Source organism: Microtus oregoni, unplaced genomic scaffold, assembly GCF_018167655.1.
Source record: "Microtus oregoni isolate MIOR12 unplaced genomic scaffold, Mior012 000005F_ref0000423, whole genome shotgun sequence".
Lineage (NCBI taxonomy): Eukaryota > Metazoa > Chordata > Mammalia > Rodentia > Cricetidae > Microtus > Microtus oregoni.
Window position 1 is genome coordinate 11,317,657 of NW_024543064.1, and position 22,876 is coordinate 11,340,532.

General features: G+C 50.2%; 1 protein-coding gene across 1 annotated transcript in view; it reads left to right on the plus strand.

Moving 5' to 3' along the window:
• The window catches only part of Fhad1 (forkhead associated phosphopeptide binding domain 1), a 111,415-nt gene that overhangs the window by 32,286 nt on the left and 56,253 nt on the right, over window positions 1-22,876 (plus strand). The window contains exons 6-13 of the mRNA XM_041652248.1: window positions 3,699-3,837; window positions 5,702-5,832; window positions 7,430-7,519; window positions 8,941-9,045; window positions 14,340-14,447; window positions 16,728-16,811; window positions 19,035-19,184; window positions 21,634-21,829. Coding sequence (XP_041508182.1) covers window positions 3,699-3,837; window positions 5,702-5,832; window positions 7,430-7,519; window positions 8,941-9,045; window positions 14,340-14,447; window positions 16,728-16,811; window positions 19,035-19,184; window positions 21,634-21,829 — 1,003 coding nt within the window. The remainder of the gene's footprint in view (window positions 1-3,698; window positions 3,838-5,701; window positions 5,833-7,429; window positions 7,520-8,940; window positions 9,046-14,339; window positions 14,448-16,727; window positions 16,812-19,034; window positions 19,185-21,633; window positions 21,830-22,876) is intronic.

Consider the following 22,876-nt stretch of genomic DNA (forward strand, 5'->3'; position numbering starts at 1 on the left):
ATTTGCTCTCAACGCGCTCCGTCCGCCACCGTGCCACTAGACCACGCTTGCCTTTCTGCGCCTGCGCTAATTAGCGCGCTGGTTATCACCTCTCGGCAATCATTCTTCTCGCGCTGTTAACTTTCTTATGATCCAATACCCGTTTTATTACGCAGCCTAACCAGGCAATAAACATCCTGGGGCTTGTGCCAATGACAGACAATCTGGATATTTATTTGGGTAATGAAGGCTATGAAGACAGCTGAAAACTGTTTGCAATTTGAGACCCTGGGGCTGTGGCGCTTGATTGAAAAGAAATATTTTCCATCTGATGGCCTCGAACTCTCAGGGGCATCCCTTCCCATCTCGGCCACAAGTTCATCTTTAGAGAATGCCTTTGGTGTCCTGCACAAGAAAGATTTAGACTGAGAATTAGAAATGTTTGTTTTTAGTTTTGAATGTGTGTAGTGTCTGCCTGCACTTGTGAACCGGTGCACAGGCCTGTCCCACTCAGTCTTCTTCCCCTGAGACAGGATCGCTCAGCCTGGAGCTAGACTGGCAGCCAGCAAGCCCCAGGGACCACAGGGCTGGGCTTACAGGCTTGTGTGTTGACGCTGTTGTTTGTCATGTGGGTGCTGGGATCCGAATTCGGATCCTCATGCTTGAGCAGCAAGCTCTCTTACCCACTAAGCTGTCTCTGAAACCCCTAGAAACATTTATTTCTAATTGCAGGTATCTTTTACAGTAAGCAGAAAGAGGTGGGTTGTCTTCATCCGGGGTTTATGTAGGAGAATGGGTTACAGTTGTAGTGTTGCAGAGATGTCCTGACGTATCGGGAAGCTAGGCTATACTTAGAGCAGCAATTGGATAGCTCTGGAGGCTGGAGCCGCAATAGCACAGCTCTGGAGGCTGGAGCCGCAATAGGACAGCTCAGCCCTGGAGGACAGGTGTCCTGACTACTGGGAAGCCAGGCTACCTGTGGCTGGGGTGCAGTCGGGGATGGTCTCCTCGCAGGATATAGCAATCCTGCTCTTCTCCTGGAGAGCCAATATAGCTGAGTTCAGCTCTGACCCCTTACGGCAACATCCTTTTCTCCAGCCCAAGATGTTCTTTGGCTAACACTCCACTAAAGTGGAAGCATCTGCAGAAATGTAGCAATTTCCTCTGGCTCCTGGGAAAAAGTTGTTACCTTTTTTTGCCTGGTCTTGCTCAGCCCCCTTTAAGGAGCATCCTTGCAAGGTTCTTCTGTGCTGCTCTGCCATGCTCAAGGCCCCCCTAGGGGAGCGTCCCAGCCAGTTCTTCAAGTCTGAGGGTTGTCACCCAAGACTCTTTTGAGAAAGAGGAGTTTGGGAAGGAGGAGTCCAGGAGTGGCTGCCTCTGCCAGGGAGGGATAAATGTGGCCTCTAACTGAACAGGCAGAGAGACTTATATAGGGTTTCTTAGGGGCGGAGTTTTCCCAGGGAGAAGAGGGATTTGTTAGTTTAGTTGGTCAGGGGCAGAGAAAGCTCTGACTTCATGGCCAAACTGTATTTCTTTCACTGGTCCTTTTTTAGCTTTTTGAGTCTAATCTTAAGACCAGGGCATATTTCTTTCACCACCTCTGATTCTAGGGACAAAGTGTGTTTCTTTGACACTAGTTTCAGGGTCAGGGCACATGTCTTTAGTCCTGGGTTCAGGAATAAAGATATTTTCCCCCTGGCCCAGGTCTCAGATCCAAGGAGTGTTTCTTTTACTGACTGGGTTCAGAGTCAGGATGCTCAGTGATTGGTTGGTTTCCTGCTCCAGTTGTCCCTTTTACCCTCCAGTTTCCAAAGCACACATTCGGGTGTGTCACTCCAAGGATGGTGAGGGATACAGCCTGTGCCCCCCCCCCCCCCAAAAAACACACACACTGGCATTTACCCTCCTTGGTTTTTTTTTCATTACTTAAAATTTTTTATTAGAAGATTTAAGTTCACACAATAAGAATTCTTAAAAAGTGAAAAGTTTTTACGTCCCAATAAGCCTCTCTGCCGACACAATAATACAAATCAGACCAAATTAGAAAAAGCTCAGGTTTAATGGATACCAACACTCCTGGGTGGCCTTCTAGCCCCCCAGAGAGGAGTTGGGAAGGAAGATCAGAAAACCATGTGTTTGGTCTCTGGGTTGCTGTTTAAATACACTGTGGGAGTGGTCTTGAGCATCTCTGGGGAGGGGTCACCGTTTGGCAGGCTTTCTCCGGGGTGGAGTCTGGACCGAGGCAACTCCCAGAGGAGGGGGCTTGGGATGGAACTTCCACCCAAACATTCCAGACTCTCTGGGTATATGGATGCCAGGGGCTGGGGCGAAGCCTTAACCCAAACAAGAAGTAAAGGGGATTTAAATTTACAAAGTAAGAATTAATGAGCGGTAAAGGGGCGTCACGGGCCAAGCAGACCCGAAACCCACTGGAAATAGTAAAATGGTTGAAAATGTGAGAAGCAACAGGACAGCGCCTTCAGGAGCGCCGTCTGCTACTAAGACGTGGATTTGAACAGCGGCTCCTAACAGCCTCATGAGGACCGTGAGGCTGCCTATGGTTGGTCCAATCTAGCCATTCATGACGTGTTGGGGTTTATATAAAGCATACTTAACATTCACTGAGATTTAATTATACGGTCATTTCCCACATAAAGGAACCTTCCCCTCTCACGGTCCCTTTCTAGTTTCCAGACGCTTCTCCTCCCCGACTCCCACATAGATAGTGTATTAAATACATATGGGGGCTGGAGAGATGGCTCGGCGGAACCCAGGCTGTTCCTGCAGAGGACCAGGGTTCAGTTCCCAGCACCCACAGGGTGGCTCACAATAGCCTGTGACTCCGGTTCCAGGGGGATCCAATGCCCTCTTCTGGCCTCCGAGGGCATCACAGATACATGTGGTGCACAGACATACATACAGGCGTATACTCATACACAAATAATATGAAAAAAGGAAAGAAAAAACTAAAAAACCTGGAAGATCCTCTTATGACGTTTGTCCTTCTGAAATCAGCGGGAAGTCCAACGCAGGCCTGTGGCGCCATCTAGTGGTCAGATGCAGGTGCAGCGTCCTGTCACCCCACCACCAATACCACCATATGGGTGGAGCAGGACCGGCCCTTTCGTCTTTTTCATGCCAGGACTGTGACAGGGTGTGACGGTCTGCAGTCACCCGGTAGTTAAGTTTGTCTAGATGGATTCACAAGCATACACAAAAGTATTATAGTCTGTTTTCCTTCCTCCAAAGCAATCAGAAGCTAAAGCCAAAACAGCACGAGATAATCATATAATCATATAATCACAGGCATTGTCTGAGAGCTTTCAAGGCTATTAGCTTATAAAATCTCTCCACAGCCCTGAAAAGTCACTCTGGCATGACCACACTCACAGAACTAAACGCTGAGATAGGACCAGGCATGGCATGGCGGCACACGCCTTTAGTCCCAGTACTTGAGAACGGCAGAGGCAGGCGGATCTCTGTGAGTTTGAGACTAGCCAGTGATGGTTGTCAGGAACCCCAGGGCTGGTCTATTTCTGAGAGTTCCAACCACCTAAGAATGCACATTAAAGGACAGATATCCCAGGGCAGCGGCACCTTTGTCAGCCCCAAAACAATGTCCTGTGACACATCAGAATCTCTGCACAGGTTTGGGAAATACCCCTGCGTCTTGGATCTGGGCCAGCTGCCCTCTGACTGTGTGCCACCTCCTCCCACAGATCAGTGCCCTTCAAAAAGGCTATAGCCAGATGCTGAGTCATACCCTGGCTGAGCGCAACTCAGAAATCGCATCGCTGAAAAATGAAGGTGAGAACTTAAAGAGAGACCACACCATCACATCAGGAGAGCTCTTCCGGAGTCAGGCTTAGGAGACGCTCCCTACCCCACCACTCACTCTTGTGGCCCTGGCAGACATCACCAATCAACCACCGCGTTTTGCTCCCTGAGCTTGGACAGAGCCTCAGAGTTCTTAGCAACCCTCAGGCCATATTATCGGTGACTGGGGGTCTTCCCCAGAAGTGTGTTTACCAGCCAGCTTTAGCCCAGGGACCACCTCAAAGTCAGCCATCCTGTGACCAAAGTCACTCAACATCTGAGTAGACATATTCTGTTAGCTAGCACCCATCTCTTCAGGGAGAACAAAGATGCTGAGTGGCCTGGAGCCCAGAGAACCATTTCCTTTAATGGGCTCTTGGCCCAAGTAAAGACATTTTACCAACTGATCAACTGAGGTACTTCCATGCTGAAGAATATGGAGAGGAGACAGTTAACTCATAAGCCACCTTGCCAGCCACATGGATTAATTAGCATAGATCCATCCATCCATCCACCCACCCACCCATCCATCCATCCATCCACCCACCCACCCATCCATCCATCCATCCATCCACCCACCCACCCATCCATCCACCCACCCATCCATCCATCCATCCACCCACCCACCCATCCATCCACCCATCCATCCAACCACCCATCCATCCACCCATCCATCCATCCACCCATCCATCCATCCATCCATCCATCCACCCATCCATCCATCCACCCATCCATCCATCCACCCACCCACTCATCCATCCATCCACCCACCCACCCATCCATCCATCCACCCACCCACCCATCCATCCACCCATCCATCCACCCATCCATCCATCCATCCATCCACCCATCCATCCATCCATCCACCCACCCACCCACCCATCCACCCATCCATCCACCCATCCATCCACCCATCCATCCATCCATCCATCCACCCATCCATCCATCCACCCATCCATCCATCCACCCATCCATCCATCCATCCACCCACCCACCCATCCATCCACCCACCCATCCATCTACCCCTATAGTACTTTACTAGGAGGAGAACCCTGAGCAAGTTATAATCAGTTCCTACAAGGGTGACGCAATGACAGTCAAATCGGTAAGTAAGCAAGCATCCGGGAGATTAAATGATGCTGTAAAGAAAACAACATGGGCCAGCATGGTGGTGAAGGGCTTCGGGAGTAAGGAAAAGGAGATCACATGTGTCCGCAGGAAGAGCCCTGTAGGAACAGAGTGCTGTTAGCAGCAGTGTATGCAAAGGTCCTGGGGTAGGAACCAGCTAGCTCTGCTGAAGGCGCAGCAGGTGAGTCTCAGGGAAAGGAAAATTGTGAGTGGGGGTGTCAGAGAAGAAGGCAGAGCCAAATCCCACAGGGAATTGTCTTCTAAATGTGCTGGGAAGCCACTGGGGTATTTGAAGCAGAGCGCAGTGTGTTCTCAATACCAGAGGGGATAGAGGCAATAGGAGAGAGAAAGGGAAGAGTGTCAAAAATTCCGGAACAGAGGTCCAGGGAAGCAGTTCAGTGGGTAAGGTATTTGCAAGGGTACCCAAGTTCAATCCCCGGAACTTATGTTAAAAGTCGGCATGGTGGTGCACACTGGTAATCCCTGCACAGGGGACGCGGAGACAGCAGGATCCCTGGGACTCATACAACTGATAAGCTCTGGGCTTGGTGAGAGACCCTATCTCAAAAAACAAACAAACAAAAAAAGAGAGTAAGGGAAAGTCAGACATCAATGTTTAGCCGGGCAACCGGCAGGAAGAGCATCTCCTCCTCTGGGAAGAGATTCTGTGTGGAAGAAAGGGCCACACAACATGGTCTCAGCCGCATTCCAGCTCCTGGGGTCTTCAGTGGCAGCCATGACAGTAATCCTCGCTGTGTCTTTGGTTTGCTCGAAACAGGGATGGTGACGTCGTTACAGGAAGATGTGTCAGCACAGAATGAGCAAGTTCAGCACCTGAAGGAGGAAGTGAACCAGCTGAAGACTCAGAACAAGGAGAAGGATCTCCAGCTGGAAGCCCTGAGCTCCAGAGTAAGTGTCCAGGTCACCGTCTCCCGAGTGCTCAGTATGAGGGACCCACACCGGTCATGTGGCTTGTCCCTCTTCTCTCTTTTTTTTATATATTTATTTATTTATTTACTTATTATGTATACAATATTCTGCCTGTGTGTATGCCTGCAGGCCAGAAGAGGGTACCAGATCCCATTACAGATGGTTGTGAGCCACCATGTGGTTGCTGGGAATTGAACTCGGGACCTTTGGAAGAGCAGGCAATGCTCTTAACCTCTGAGCCATCTCTCCAGCCCCTCTCTTCACTTCTCTTAACCTTGACTTTGGACAACACAGCCTCCTCCCACAGCGTGGGGTCCAAGCACACAAGGAGGACTTGCCGGAAGACTAAATCCTAAAATGTCCTCCTCGACAGACAAATATAGAGAGCCAGATTCCCTATGGCTTTTCTTTTCTTTCTAAGAATTGTTTTCTTTTTAAACATCCTTGTCTGCACGGGTAGGTGAGTGCAGCACCTGTAGTGGCCAGAGGAGGGCGCAAGATCCCCCTGGAGTGTTTATGTGTTGCCATGTGGGTGCTGGGAATTGAACCTGGGTCCTCTGAAAGAGCAGCCAGTGCTCTTAACCACTGAGCTATCTCTCCAGCCCCCTCCGTGCAGCTTTCCGAAGAACAGTGAGCACGAGAACAGAATTACCATCGTGCAGAGTCTAACTCACAAGCATGTCCATTCTGCCCTAGTTTCATTTCTGTGGCTGAGGTAAAATATCTTGACTCCCCCCACAAAGAAAAAGAAAAAAAAGCAACTCAGGAAAGAAAGGATTCATCAGATTTATTTGCCTTACAATTCTAGGCTATAGTTCACCACTGAGGGGAAGTCAAGGCAGGGACTGGAAGCCTCCTGTCCTTAGTCAAGGGCAGAAAGAGAATGATCCCACAGACCCTGCTTGCTTGTTGTCGGTTGTTACCTCTCTCTCATGCTGTTAATGACCCCTTACCTAGGGAGTGGTGTCACCCACAATGGGCTGGGTCTTCCCACATCCGTTAAGAATCACAAAAACTCCCCCGATAGGCATACACACAGGTCAGCCCAGGTAAATAATTCCTCACCCTATTCCCAGGCAACTAGGATGGGTCAAGCTGACAGTTAAAACTGGAAGATTGTTATGTGGAATCACTGGATGGGATAAAGGGCATCTTTTTACGCTCCAGCTGCCTGCTACCCAGTCCCCTCCAAAGGGAGGGCTGCATTTCCCTCCGCTGCCAGGTGGTCACAACCTGAGAAACAACCAGATGCAGCCCTTGGTGCCACCCCAGTCTCCGGTGGCATCCCACACCTGTTCCCTTACCCAGCTCTTCAAAGATGGGCTTTTCTCATGATGCGGATTGCCAGCTTCCGAAAAGGAATTGAGATTTCAGATCTTCAGAGAGGCAGGAACCCGGAGCCCCTGACGCATCTGTGTGCCTGCCAAACACCAGCTGTCCCCCCTGCTCAACGTGGGTGTGCAATTGGGGTGGAGCAGCACAGAGCGCTCCTGCTGGGGCCCTGGGAACGCCCTCCCCCAGACACCTCCACTTCACCAGCCTTGGCCTCTTCCTTTGCTGTCCTCTCTCTCCTCAGTGTTCTGCGCTGAAAGAAGAGCTAAGGAAGGAAGAGGCCCAGAGGGAGAGCAGGGAGGCTCAGGAGAAAGAGCTGAAACTCTGCCGAAGCGTGAGTTGAATGTCCTCGTCGGTGAGCACACCTCTGAGAGGCTGACCCTGGTGTTTTGACGGGACCCCCGGCCCTCCCCAGAGTATAAGGTTCTGGCCGTGTGCTGTTTGGAGGAGGCTATAGAGGTCTCTCCAGGTTTCCCTGGCCAGGTCTCATGGGTTTCCTCTGGGGCTGAGCAGGGACAAGGATGGGGACAGGAGGCCACACCTGCTGCTGTCCTAGAAGTTCCCTGCCCTGGACTTATGTTTACCTAAGTCTGAGTTCCGCCATCTTAAAAGTGGTTGCAGCCACGGGCAGGCAGTGTTGCAAACAGGACTGTCTTCTGTGGTTTAAACGGCAGAGACCTTATGACACTCAGGGAGAATGAAAGAAAGAAAGACTGTCATTTGCCTTAGAGAGAAGGCAAGCAGCACAACATACCTGCAGAGGGGCAGCGAGGATGGCTCACAAGGAAGAAGGCTCTTGCCGAGGACCTGAGTCCGCTTTCCAGCACCCTTACTGTGGGACTGACAGCCACCTATGACCCTATGACTCCAGTCCCAGTGTGTATGATGCCCTCTCCTGGCTTCAAAGGGTACTACACTCATGTGCATGTACACATGCACACGCGCCTAAAAATAAACCTTAATAAATATTCCCTTTGCCTCAAATATAGTAGTAGTAGTAATAATAATAATAATAATACAATCTATACCATTCTATCCTTCAAATAAGCCTTATCTTAGTCGATCTAAAAATACAAAGTAGTGATTCTAATGAGTTAATAGGTATCTTACGTACTTAATCCAGGATTTGTGCTGGTTATTTGTTGTTTTCCCCCCATTTTCCACATGCCTGTGGCATGCATGTGTATAGACACACATATGGGGGGGGAGGTGCACACGTGTGTGTGCACGCGTGAGCGTGTGGAAGCCGGGGTTGATGTAATCCTCCATCATTCTTCCACCACTGAGGCAGGACTCTTAATCAAACCCAGAGCTCCCCATATGACTCTTATCCCTAGCCAGCTTGCTCTGGATTTGATTGAGAGACTCTGTCTCTACCTTCTGCTGCTGGATTACAGGCCGGCTACCATACCCATCAGTTTTTTATTTGCCTGCTAGGGATCCGAACTCCAGACCTCAGGCTTGTACAGCAAATCAGCAAATACTCAGCCACTGAGCCGTTCTTCCAAACCCTTCTGCTGATTTCCCCCTCCCTCAAAGAAACTCTTCCTTCATTGAGTACTTTGAATATACTACCTGGGAAGGAAACGGTCTGCTTTGCCTTCAAATACAGAGCTGAGAAGGAGCTTAGCTGGAATGGGGCAAGGATCCTCCAGGAATAAGGGAGTCCCGAGGAAGGGGAGCCTTCCGTTTAGGAGGTAACTCTTGCCACGCCTAGGGAAACTTGACTTCTCTGCGGTTGAATTTTATTTTCAGCAAATGCAAGACATGGAGAAAGAAGTGAAGAAGCTCCGAGACGAGCTGAAGAAGAATAGTTCCAATCAGAACACCATCTCCAAGACGCTGCGAGAAAGGAGCAAGGTGCGTGGTTCAGGGAAGCTCGCGTCCCCCACCCCCACCCCACCCCCGTCCCGCTCCACCCGCACAGCGTCCCCGTGTGGCCGATGCTGGCATCTGCGGATGGGAGCGGGTAACAGGGAGCCGGATTCATAGGATAAAACGGTTCCCGGTTTATCTCAGGGAGGCTCACCCCCACCTGCAGATCCTAGTAGGTCTCAAGTTGCTTTCCTGTCCCAGGAAATGTGGCATCAGTTTCAGTGGGTGACAGCCACACAGGACTATCTAATTTTTAAATTAACTGAAAGTAAAGTAAAATAAAATTCAGGGCTGGGGAGATGACTCGGTGGGGAAACTGGCTGTTACGCAAGCATGGACATCTGAGTTTAGATCCCCAGGACCCGTGTAAAAGCCATAAGGGGTAGCACATAGCTGTAATTCCAGCACTGGGGTGGATGGAGAAAAGCAGACCCCAGGGGCCCTCTAACCAATCTGGAAGAATTCAGGTTCAATGAATGACACTGTGAACAAAAGAAAAGTGGAGAACGCTAAAGACACTCGGAACCAGCCAAAATCCCGTGGTCCCAACCCTAGCAATTGAAGGCTGGGGGATAAGAGCCAGCTTCCTTCAAGGATGCAGGCCCTGGGTTGCTGGCCAGCAGATGGCCCTGCAGCCATGCATATATTAGCAGCGTTAAACAGACTCAAAGAGCGGATAAAGTCGAGAGGGAAAAGAGCGGAGCCTGGGAAGATGGTTCAGTGATTGAGAGCACTGGCTGCCCTCCCAGCTTCAGTTTCCCGACAGCCATCTGTAACTCCATTCTAAGGGATCCGACACCCTCTTGTGAATTCTGCAAGCACTAGGCAAGCACAGGAAAACACTCATATACATAAAATAAGAAAAAGATAAAGGAGCTGGGCGGTGGTGGCGCACGCCTTTAATCCCAGCACTCGGGAGGCAGAGGCAGGCGGATCTCTGGGAGATCGAGGCTAGCCTGGTCTGCAGGAGCTAGTTCCGGGACAGGCACCAAAGCTACAGAGAAACCCTGTCTTGAAAAACCAAAAAAAAGAAAGAAAAAAAAGAGAAAGAAAAAGATAAAGGAAAGTGGGGGTAGAGTGAAATTCAAACAATAAAAAGAAAATGTAATTGGAAAGGAAAAAAAGGACACCTCTGGCATACACACACACACACTTACATGCATGTGAGTCCCTTGAAAGCCAGAGGAGTGTCAGGTCCCCAGGCTGGAGTTACAGGTGGTGGTGAGCTGCCTGACGTGGCTGCTGAGACCCAGGTCACCAGGCCCTTTAGGTACCTGTACTCACATGCACGTGTGTACACGCTCGTGCACGCGCGCACGCACACACGCACGCACACACAAAGAGACACACATGTAAAGATAAAATTAATAACTTTTAAATGACAGTGACCAGAAAAACTGTCTGTAAAATTTGTCCCAAAAAATGAGTCCAGATGAAAACAATTCCAAGACAATGAAAATAGAAACGTTTTGGAAACATGCCGAGTCACTGGCTCAATGAACTTCCCTATGTAAAATACCTTTTCGGTGAAAAGTGGTTGACTTTGGCTTTCCTCCTCATCAAAGTCATTGTCATCACGGTAGCAGAGCCAAGCTGCTTTCTGGGCCCTACGTTTTCCTCTAAGGAGGCTTCTGCTGCACCCCACATGTTCTAGGATATTTTCCTCTGGTACTCAGAACCCAGTCTTTTCCAATGGCATATGGGGTATTTGGGGTTATTTTCTAGTATCTAAATATATGAGGATTTCTTAGCTGTCTTTTGGTTATTGGTTTCTAGACTGATTACATTGTATACAGAGGTGTTTCTCTGGGTGAGTTTAACCCTCTGGTATTGCCTGAGGTTTTCCTTTTTGTTTATTTTTGTTTTGTTTTGTTTTGTTTTCGAGACAGGGTTTCTCTGTGTAGCTTTTGAAACCTGTCCTGGAGCTTGCTCTGTCGACCAGACTGGCCTTGAACTCACAGAGATCCGCCTGCCTCTGCCTCCCCAGTGCTAGGGTTAAAGGCGAGCATCACCATGCTCACCTCTCGATTGACAGTTTTCCCTGGTTTATTTTCTCCTGTACTCACTTGGCTCTTCTGCAGGTAAGAACAGCACAGAAGCTATTGTGTCTTTCCACAGTTCAATGTTGACTAAGTTTTAACTCTTTGGGTATCTTTTCTCAGTTATTCTAAACATGTACTTTCAGCTTCTCAAAACCCAGTGTCCGTGGGTGGTTTCGCCCCACTCCTGGATCCCACAATGGCTACCAACGAGACCTCTTTAGCATCACTTGTACCTGGACATCCCTTCATACACTGACAACCCAAGTGCTTTTGCACACTCTGTGTTCACACCCACCTGCATCCTTGGGTAACCATCCAGGGTCCTTTCTCTTCTGCTTAAAATAATATTTCCTTAAGGATTTAGGCTTTATTGATGACCAAGTCTCTCAGGAGTGCATGTGTGTGGCATGTGTGTGTGCAGTGTGTGCTTTGGTGTGTGTGCGTGTGTGTGTGTTTGGTGTGTGCATGTATATGTATTACCCCTCTTTCTCTGAACATATTTTGACTGTGCACTGACTTCTCGGTTGACAGTGATTTTCTGTCTATCGTCTATTGTCTCCTGACTATAAGTCTAACTATTACATAATTACTCTTACTGTGGGATGGTTATTATGTAACCAGTCTTCCCTTGCTGTTTTTTGAGATTCCCTTTCCCTTTGGCTCACAGTTAATGTACAACAACTTTTCCTGGGTGAACGCCTCTTCCTTACTCTGTTCCCATTCCTATGGGCTTCTTGCGTCTTAGACTTGGTGGCTTTATTTGTTTTGTTTTTTGATTAAGTTTGGCGTTTGGGCTGTGTACTGAATGCAGAGAGGAGCACCTGAAGGGTCTGACCCAGGCATTGGCCATGCTGGGTTTGTGACTAGCCACGACCGTGGTGACAATGCTGCTTCTGGCATTGCAACAGGCATCCTGCCTTTTCACTCAGCCCACCCTCAGGTCTGGAAACCATCGTGTCCATGTGCCGGATGAGGGAGTGAGGGCTGAGGAGGCATCTCGGAGCAAAATAGCTCATGTGAAATCGTGCACTCTGAAAGGGACAAAAAAAAAAAACAAGCCAGCAGCCCCGCCCCATCTAGGTGACTCATCACTATGGCACAGCCACTAGCCATGTGTGACTATTGAAACTGAAATCAAATTCGTTTTAAAATTCAACCTCTCCATATTCATATTTAAAAATAAAATGCTATTTTTAAATTCAATTGAAAGTCCACATCCTCCACTGAGCAAGGATGTGTTCATTGTCCCTAATCACATGTCACATATATCCAGACATGGCCTGTGGCCATGGTATCAGGCAGCCCGGGTCATCCAGGCCTCATGGAAGGAAGCTGCTGCAGACATATCTGGGTGACTCTCAGCAGTACCCTGAAGAATGCACTAGAAGGAACATAAATCTCAGGCCCAAGGTCCCCAGTGCCCAGCCTGAGCTGTGGCCAGGGTAGGGACCTGATTAGTCTCTGTGGACTAAATGCCCCTCTAAATACCCTCTCTGTGCCAGTGTGGAGGGACAGGGCAGGCAGGACACTTGCGGGTCAGGGCAGAACTGGGCTGTGGCTGAGGCTGGCTCTAAGGTTTTGAGCTGGGGAGAAGGGAGGAGACCACGGGGATGAGGGACACAGAACAAATCCAAGGCCAAGCACGGCTGTCCAGATTTCTTAGACCTAGGAAGACCTGCAGGGAAAACCATGAAGACCTAAGCTATAAGGAGTCTTCTCAAGCAGCCTCGGTCTAAGAGGCTCTTTGCCGTCCCACGGAGCTCTGAAGAAAGTTCTGAAGGGTTCTGGGTGTTGTTATGCCCAAATCCACAAAGTCCCCCCAAAAGACAACAAGGAGACCGAGTCCCGTATGTAAAAGCAAAGAGCCTTTATTTTATGCAAGTTTGTAAACTCTGTCTCTCGGTGTATCCAACTATTGGAATAAATGGAAAGCCCCGAGCTCAGCTAGAGTTGGGTTTTTATAGTAGTATAGGTGGGGGTGATGGGTTTCTGAGGTTCAGGACCCCTGATTGGCTGACATCTGTCTAGGGTGTCCTGGTGAGTGTGTTGGCAGGTGATCCTAGTTAGAACATTAGGAATTTCTTTGGATGGTTTGTTCTTGGGTGGTGCCCAGGTAATCTCAGTTTGTGATTCTTCCTGCAACCAGGTACTGCTTCAGGGTAAACTACTGAGACGCAGGCCTCCATTAAACTTATCATGACTGAGTCCTACACTGGCAGGTGATAATGGTTGGAAGAACTTCCTTTGGGTGATCTGTTCATATTTAGCTTATCATGGCTGGCTCCTACAGGTGTATGATATCTTTTCACCCCCCCCTCAAGACCCCAATAAGAGGCTTGTGTGACTGTGTCAGCATGAAACCCTTGAGGAGCAACCCCCCTCGCCCCACCCTGCCCCTCCAATCCACGCTAGAGCCGAGGTCCTCATGGAAGGGGAAGGGACATGTCAGGAAGAGGAAGGAGCTGATGTGGAAGAGGTCAAGAGAGGGTGGCGAGGAATAAGTGTGTTAACATGCCATCAAGAAGCCCATTCTACCTAATTAACATCTACTAATTTGAAAAAAGTTGTTGCGTGATTGGAGATGCAGCCGTGCCCCACAATGGCCAGCAGAGGGCAGCATTGAGCACGCTCAGGTTTACAAGGCGGGAATAAATCGCCAGGCTCCTGTCCCCATCCCTTTTAAACTGCTTCTGCAAGTTCCAGCTTTCAAAGTCTTGCTTGGCTAGCCTCGTGCGGCCCCCGCTGGTGATGTGGCCAGGACAGCATATCTAATAAAGCCTGCTGTGGACAGGTCACTTGAGGTGTCCGAATAATGGCGGCTTATCTTCCAGCTTTGTAAGAGACAGCAAACCCTAACACAACATGGAGACCCCTTAGGACATACCATGGCCGCTCCAAACACCTAACCCCACAGTAACTCTTCAAGGCAGCCCTGGTAACACCCCCTCCCCCCACCCCATGGAACACTGAGTCACAGACCCAGCAAAATAACTCTCTGAAGTCACATGACTTATTAGCAGCTGCCCTTGGGTTCAAGCCTGGGGTAGGATTAGCCTGGCTGAGCCCAGGGACCTAAGCCTGGTCCTTGGCCCTAGGGGACAGTGCCTTGTAAGCTTGCTTCTGCACTGTACTCCCTTTTGACCCCCCAACAGCTACTGGCTAGCCTCGAGGGGTCTCCCCAGACTGCCTTATGACCTCACTAGCTGCGGACAGCACACACCTTCATCATCCTTTCAGGTTGAAGAGAAGCTTCAGGAGGATTCCAGAAGGAAATTGCTTCAGCTGCAAGAAATGGGGAACAGAGAGAGCCTCATTAAAATCAATTTGGAAAGGGCAGTAGGCCAGGTAGGAGCATCCTGTAGCCCTCCTTGTTGGGCCACGTGCCCCCGGGGGTCTCCTACACCCAGGTAGCCAATTTTGGTGTCAGGGTGGGGTGGGGTGGGGTGTGATACCTAAGGCCAGAAGGTGGTACCATTCCATCCTTCTCCTGCTGGGCAGCTCTCACTCCAATAGTGTGCTGTGACCCAAGACCCTGGCCAGACAGCCGACTCTGCCCCTGGGCCCCTGGGCCCATATCCACCACTCCCACCCCACCCCCTCTTCCTCTCTGGGATGTTTCTAGAACTTTCTCCCCATAATTTCAGTTGCCAAATTTGTTTACTCTGGCCTCCCCGCCCCCAGGGAACCCCAGCAGATTCATAGTGACCTTAAGGAAATGCGTTTGTTTTTTAATAAGTAAGCCCTGAGTATCCAAAGTCCCCACCAGACAGAGAAGGTCCTGGGCAGGATAGTGACAGAGCCCTTGGCCAGCTGGGCAGGAAAGGCCAGCTTCCACTGCTCTGGTCCAAGATAGCCAATGGGCCTTCCATGGCACAGGGTCCCACAGTGAAAGACACAAGATGCCCCCAAGATTTTACCAAGGGACTGGGGAGAGCCAATGAAAAGCCACGAGCAGAAACCTAAGCCACCCAGGACAGCTGTCCAGAATTCTCTGTGGGAAACTCTCCTGACGCCCCACCTGGCTCAAAACTCTCTTTGTACTCTCAGGGTTCTGTGTTTCTGTGTCTGGGAGAAGGGTCTACTGTAGTGCTTAGCATGGTCTCAGAAGGGCTCCGAGCCACCCCCAAAGGCTAAGAACCATAATTCTAGAGCACCCAGCACCAAGTCCACGAGGATTTCCCTTTCCCACCATCCAGACTGTAACCAGGTTTGGTCCCCACACTCGGGACTCAGAGGCATACTCCATTAGACGGTGCTAATCACTGGACGGCCATTAGAGGCCCTCATCAAATAACCCATCACATCTGCGATTCCTCTATTAGGTCCTCAGTCCCTTGTCCCATCGCCCAGACTTGCCAGTCTATGTCCCTGAGCTGCCCCCTCAGCTCCCCCTACAAAATACACCTGATGTGAGTGCATGGCCTGTGCCCCTTGCCTGAAGGCCTTCATTTCTGCTCTTTCCCAGAGGGTCCTGAGACTGCTCCACGCACAGATTGCAGAGCGAGGGAATCAGCCTTCCTTCTCCCTCCTCCTGGCCTTCTCGCTGTCCCTTTACCTCAAGGCCCTGCCTAGCTGACATCACCACAGCCCGGCCCAGTGTCACCAGCACCCAGCACACCTCCTGAGCTCCTGTCACCTCCCACTGTGGGCACTCATCCCCACAAACAGTCTCTCCAGTGGCACCAGGGGCCCCGCACACAGGGCCTCCTCACCTCACCAACTTCCCGACCAGCTTGGCCCTTCCTTGGGCCAGGAGAGCTTGGAGCTCCTAGCTTGGAGGTCTTTGGTACTATCACCATGTCTGGTTCCCTGGAGCCCAGAGGTCTCTGAGCACCTTGACTCTGGCTTCATCTGGTGGCCCTCCGCATCCTCTTGGGGATAGATGGATGTTACTCGTTAATGCCCACATCTGTCCAGTGGAGCACAGCTGTGGGAGTAAATTCTCAACCAGGCTTCTTAGCCTCTGTCTCCTGACAGAGTCTGGGCAACATTAGAATTGGGGTTCTCTAGGCTCTGACTTGACACACAGGCTGATCTGATCCCCTTCACCCGAAGCTGAAAACTCCAGCCCATGGGAGGCACTGGGTACCATCTACAGGTCTGACCTGTATGTTTCCATGTCCCAGTGCCCAGCAAACACCCACTGAGTGCCCATTCCGTGCCTACACTGTGCTGACTCTAGGGTCACAGAAATGAATTACAATGGACAGGGGCTTTGGGACGGTTGACGTCCAAGGCCCCTGGAGACAGAAGTTGCTTTCTCTTCTCCCATCGCCAATGCTGGTTACAAACGTATTGGGACTGACAGCCTCGATGCTTATTTCACAGCCTAGCAATTATGAGCAAGCACTCCTGGGTGCAGGCTTCCCGTTGGATAACTGACAGCAAGGGGCTCTTTGGAGGGCGGGACATATGCACAGGGACCGGGTGCCTGGGTCGGGCCGGGCACTAAGACATACTTGCAGCCAGCTCTGTTCTGTCTATGGCTCTGCAGCCCAGTGCTTCAGAGCCCTGAATGGCCGTTCAGTGGTGTGGCCTGGACCCAGAGGTGGAGACGCCATCTCAGCCTTGCCTCGGTCCCAACAACCCCCCCCCCCCCGACCTGTCACCCTCTTTGTGTCACAGCTGGAGCACTTCAGAAGCCAGGTCATCAAAGCCACTTTCGGAAAAACAAAGCCATTCCGTGACAAGCCCGTCACCGACCAGCAGGTTAGTGTGGCTCTCCGGCCACGTGACTCCTTCGCGTCTGTCTCGGGGGATCTGGATGCCAGACCCTGAGAGCATATGCTTCTGTTTTTGTTAGTGACACATATTTCTTCACACTGTTGCTACACCACAGAGATTTGTTTTGATTTTAGGGGATTTCCTGGCTTTTGAAGTGAAAGCTGGTTTGAAATCCCTCGACATGTTACTTGTGGAAATCAAGTCCATCCAGGCAGACTCGCGTCTGGTCACCAGACACACTGATGCTCTGTGAGCGGAGGGGTGGCCTGGCTTCGGGCCACATACCTTGGCTGATCCCTTCCAAAGGGGAAGATAGCCACAGCAGATGGGACAGGCCTCTGGGGTGCTGGCCCTGTTATCTTTCAGCCCTTTGTGGCCAAGGGCAGATAAGAAGCCGTGAGTGGAGCCTAGAGAGATGGCTCAGTTGGGAAAGTGCTTGACTCACAAGCACGAGGACCTGAGTTCAATCCCTGAAACACATAAAACGCAAAGGTCTGTGTGGTGCGATATGCAGGCTTGTAACCCCAATCCTGGGGAGCAGCAGGCGGATCCCAGGGACTTGGGGTCTCCCACCAGCCAGTCTTAGCCTACTTGGCAAGTTCTAGGCTAATGAGATACCCTGCCTCAATAAAACAGGGTGGATGGCACATGAGGAATAGTAACGGTAACCAAAGTGTCCTCTGGCCTACACATACACGCGTGTGTGCACGCACACACACAAATACATACACAATGCATACTCTCACACATGTGCGTGCACGCACACATACATACACAATGCATACTCTCACACATGTGCGTGCACACACATACATACACAATGCATACTCTCACACATATGCGTGCACACACACATACATACACAATGCATACTCTCACACATGTGCGTGCACACACATACATACACAATGCATACTCTCACACATGTGCGTGCACACACATACATACACAATGTATACTCTCACACATGTGCGTGCACACACACATACATACACAATGCATACTCTCACACATGTGCGTGCACACACATACATACACAATGCATACTCTCACACATGTGCATGCACACACATACATACACAATGTATACTCTCACACATGTGCGTGCACACACACATACATACACAATGCATACTCTCACACATGTGCGTGCACACACATACATACACAATGCATACTCTCACACATATGAGTGCACACACACATACATACACAATGCATACTCTCACACATATGCGTGCACACACACATACATACACAATGCATACTCTCACACATGTGCGTGCACACACATACATACACAATGCATACTCACACATGTGCGTGCACACACATACATACACAATGCATACTCTCACACATGTGCATGCACACACACATACATACACAATGCATACTCTCACACATGTGCGTGCACACACATACATACACAATGCATACTCTCATACATGTGCATGCACACACACATACATACACAATGCATACTCTCACACATGTGCGTGCACACACATACATACACAATGCATACTCTCATACATGTGCGTGCACACACACATACATACACAATGCATACTCTCACACATGTGCGTGCACACACATACATACACAATGCATACTCTAACACATGTGCGTGCACACACATACATACACAATGCATACTCTCACACATGTGCATGCACACACATACATACACAATGCATACTCTCACACATGTGCATGCACACACATACATACACAATGCATACTCTCACACATGTGCGTGCATGCACACACACACAAATACATACACAATGCATACTCTCACACATGTGCGTGCACACACATACATACACAATGCATACTCTCACACATGTGCGTGCACACACATACATACACAATGCATACTCTCACACATGTGTACACACACACACATACATCAAACACAGAAAAAACACAAGTGGGCAGTTAGAGGAGAACCCAGCCTGTGAAGGCACACAGGACACCTGGCTTAGTGTCAAGAGTCACTGGTACAAGCGTGGCAGTATCTGGAACAGATTCAGAGGGAGGATACAGACCTGCAGTTTCTGGGCAATGTGTCCTTCAGAGCCATCGTCTGAGGGCCTTCCTTCTGGCCCACTGAGGCAGAATCCGTGCGGCCCTTCTGCAACCATTGCCTCACGGGACACGCTGCCCTGAGACATCTTCCTCCTTGTCCCCCTCCCCCGCCAGCTGATAGAGAGGATCGTGCAGGTCACCGAGGACAACCTCAGCTTCCAGCAGAGGAAATGGACCCTGCAGAAGGAGACTCTGAGCACCTCCAAGCGGGAGGAGACCACGGAGAACATGGAGAAGCTGAGGGCACAGCTGAGCAGCTGCCAGGTAGCCTCTGACCTCACAGGCTCGCCACCCCCTTCTCGGCTGCTCGCTTAGAAATGGTCCTGATTTCTGGAGCAGGTTGGAGAGAAACAGTCTCCTTTCATAAATCAACCTTCCACTCAAAAAATGCCTCCGAGGGAAAGTGGATACGGCCAGAAAAAGATGGCCGACCCTTTTCAGGTGGTGTCAGCCCGCTGTGCCCAGCATCTCACATCTGCGGACCAAAAATAGCAAAGGAAAAGAGTGCCATCCACACTGAACACGGACAGATTCATTTTCTCAATTCAGCTCAAAATATAGCTCAGTCAGAAACATGCCTGCTGCACAAGCACGAGGACCTGAGTTCGAACCTTAGCACCCACATTAAAAAGCTGGGCAGCACACACCTGTAGCCCTAATTCTTGGGGAAGCAGGTGCAGAAAGATGCTGGGGCTTGTTTAACACCCAATCTAGCCAAATAGGCTAGCTCTAGGTTCAATGAGAGACACTGCCAAAAAATAAATGGGGTGGGGGTGTAGTTAAGCCCTGGCATACATGATGTCCTGGGTTTGATCACATCACCACAGAAAACCAGGCTTGCTGAGGCAGGTCTCTAATCCCCATGGTTGGGAGGTGAAGGCTCCAGGATCAATGTCATTCTCAAGGTCATTCTTGGCTACACAGCAAGGCTGAGGCCATGCTGGGTTTCATGAGACCTTGTCCCAAATGTGCCAAAAAATGTCCTTAAAGCAAGGTGGAGAGTGGCTGAGGAAGACCCCGACATTGACCTCTGGCTGCATACAGACACCCCAAAAGTCAGTCATGTACCAGGGAAGTTTTGACTTTGTTTGGGGTGGGCTGTTTGCTTTTGTTTGCAAGGAATGAAAGCTTTGACCTCGTGCACAGCAGGCCACCAAAGCCCTTCTCCACTCGGACATTTTTCAGGTCACTTTTCTCCCAGCATGTACATTGTGTTAGGTATGGTAAGTTGCCCAGAGGCCATTTAGAGTTTACAGAAGGACGTGTGTAGGTTGTACACAAACGCCATGCCCCTTATGGAGGGATTTGAACTTCCTCAGATTTTGGCATCTTTGTCTTGAAACTAATTAACTCCTCAGAGACAGGAAGAGATGTCTGTACCAACTCTGGGGAGTCCCCAGTTCTGGACATTTAAAAAAAAAAAGAAAAAAGAAAGCATAGCTGGGGAAATGGCTCAGTTGGTGAAATGGTGGCTTTTGCAAGCACGAGGACCCGAGGGTGACCCCTAGACCCACATAAAAAAGCCGAGCATGGTCACGCGCATCTGTTAATCCCAGCACAGGTGGAGACAGGTACCTCCATGGGGCTCACTGGCCAGCCAGCTACCCTACCCAGTGAGAGCCCCTAGCTCAAAAAGCAAAGCGAATGGCCCCCGAGGAGCCACACCTGATCCTCTTACCTCCACGCCTACACATGAACACGCGTGCATGAACACACACACACACACACACACACACATACACAGATACACGAGAAAGAGACAGAGAAACAGATGTTTCTGCTCAACATCCTCCTTTTCTGGCCCAACCATGCAAACTATTTCCAGCCCCTTGCCTTCCCCTCTAGAAGAGGCGGGGCGAAGGTCCGGGGTGCCCCCTGGTGCCCCTACCCTGAGCAGTTAGAGCACGCAGCTGCCTCAGCTTGTCTTGCAATCAGAAGCTGCTATTTGGGGAGTTTTGTGCAAATGTTGGCTCGTCAGCGGTCTTTCAAACAAGTCAGGAAACGGCACTTTCTGTCCAGCGCGCGTGTTGATCTTGACAGGAATTCTGATGGCTCAAAGTAGCCAGATTCGGTTCTCGCGTCAGACAGATTGACGCAGCAGTTTGGCATTCCACAGCCTAAAAAGGAGCCCCCTGTGCCCCTCAAAAGAGGGGCTTGGGAGATGGCTTGGTGGATAGAGTGCTCACTGTGCAAGCATGAAGACCTGAGTTCAAACCCTCAGCACCCATGTAAAGTAGCCAGGCCTGGCTGCAGGTGCTGTATTCCAGCATTGGGAGGTGAAGACAGGCAATCCCACGAGCCCACTGACTAGTCAGGCTAGCTGAAATAGTGAACTGGTGAACCGCTGAGAGACACTGTCCCTAGGCAATAAGATGAGAGCGACAGAGGAGAATACACACATGCACACACACGCAGACACACACATGCATACGCAAGCACACACACATGCACACACACAGAGACACACGCACACACACACATATGCACACACATGCACGCACGCACGCACACATACACACACACTGAGGCCAAATTAAAATGGGAGCAAATAAAGGCTGCCAAAAGAAACTGAATGAAGCTGGGACACCCCAGGGAAGTGGTAGCTTCATGACTGCTTCCTGGCCAAGTCCGAGATCTCCTTCCTCACAGGCCAATCACACCAGGACCATTTATAGACGCTGGGTCTGTCTATTCATGAGCTGTCTGTTCTCAGGCTTGCATGAGGAAATCGTGCAGCAGCCGCGACCTGAAGAAGGAGGTGGGGCTCCTTCAGCACCTGCAGCTCAGCCCGCCCGTGGCAGGGCTTCAGAAGGCTGTCCTGGACATTCTGCGAGTGGCCTTGTCCTGGCTGGAGGAAACAGAGCAGCTGCTTAGGGACCTCAGCATCGAAATGTCGGGTTCCGACAAAGGTAATCGGGCTCTTTTCTCTCCTACGGTTGCATGTGTCTGGAATGTCACCATGAATCCTCCCGAAATAGGACACGCTGGTGAGGAGGGAACTGGTGAATCATTAGGGCTGGCTAGACGGCCCAGCAGGAAGTCTCATGAGCTGGGTTCAGTCCGCGGGATTCATAGTGGAAGGAGAGGACCAGCTCCCAAAAGGCACGGCACATGACACAGGCTGACATTAAGGCAAAACACTCATATATATATATAAAACTAGACAAACAAACAACATTTAGAGAAAAAACATGTTAAGTATAGCCAGGTATGGTGTCCACACCTTTTATTCCAACAGAGACAGACAGATCTCTGAGTTTTAGGCCAGCCTGGTCTACATAGTGAGTTATTATTAAAGGTGACAGTGGCCAAACGCGAGCCAGAGTAGGGGTGAGGGAGAAAAGATTCTAGTGTCTTTAGGAAGTGACAGAATTGAACACAGTCAGAAAATGGCATATAGATATCATCTGCGGGACTGTTAAGTCTCTGCCATGCTGGATGGTTCAAGGGAAAGGATGGGTTCAAGTGATACAGAGCTCAGGAGGCAGCTCCACCTGGATGCCTTGTCTGGAAACAGAGAACAGCGATGCATCCCATGCTCAGGGGAGTTCTGCCACTTTGGAAGAGGTTCATAAATGTCTGTGGAAGAGAGATGGGAGGAGAAAGGAGTGAGTGAGAAAGAAGGAAGAAAAGGCATGTGGGAGGTGGAAAGGAGGAAAGAGGGGTGTGGGCAGATAGGAAGGATGGTAGATGGGTAGAGGATAGATGCGTGCATGGGCAGGTGGGTGGATAGATGGGAGGATGGATGGATGGATGGGTGGGTGGATGGATGGATGGATGGATGGATGGACAGATGGGTGGATGGATGAATGGATGGATGGATGGACAGATGGGTAGATGGATGGATGGGTTGATGGATGGATGGGTGGACAGATGGGTGGATGGATGGATGGATGGATGGATGGATGGATGGGCAGACGGATGGGTGAACGGATGGGTGGATGGATGGACGGATG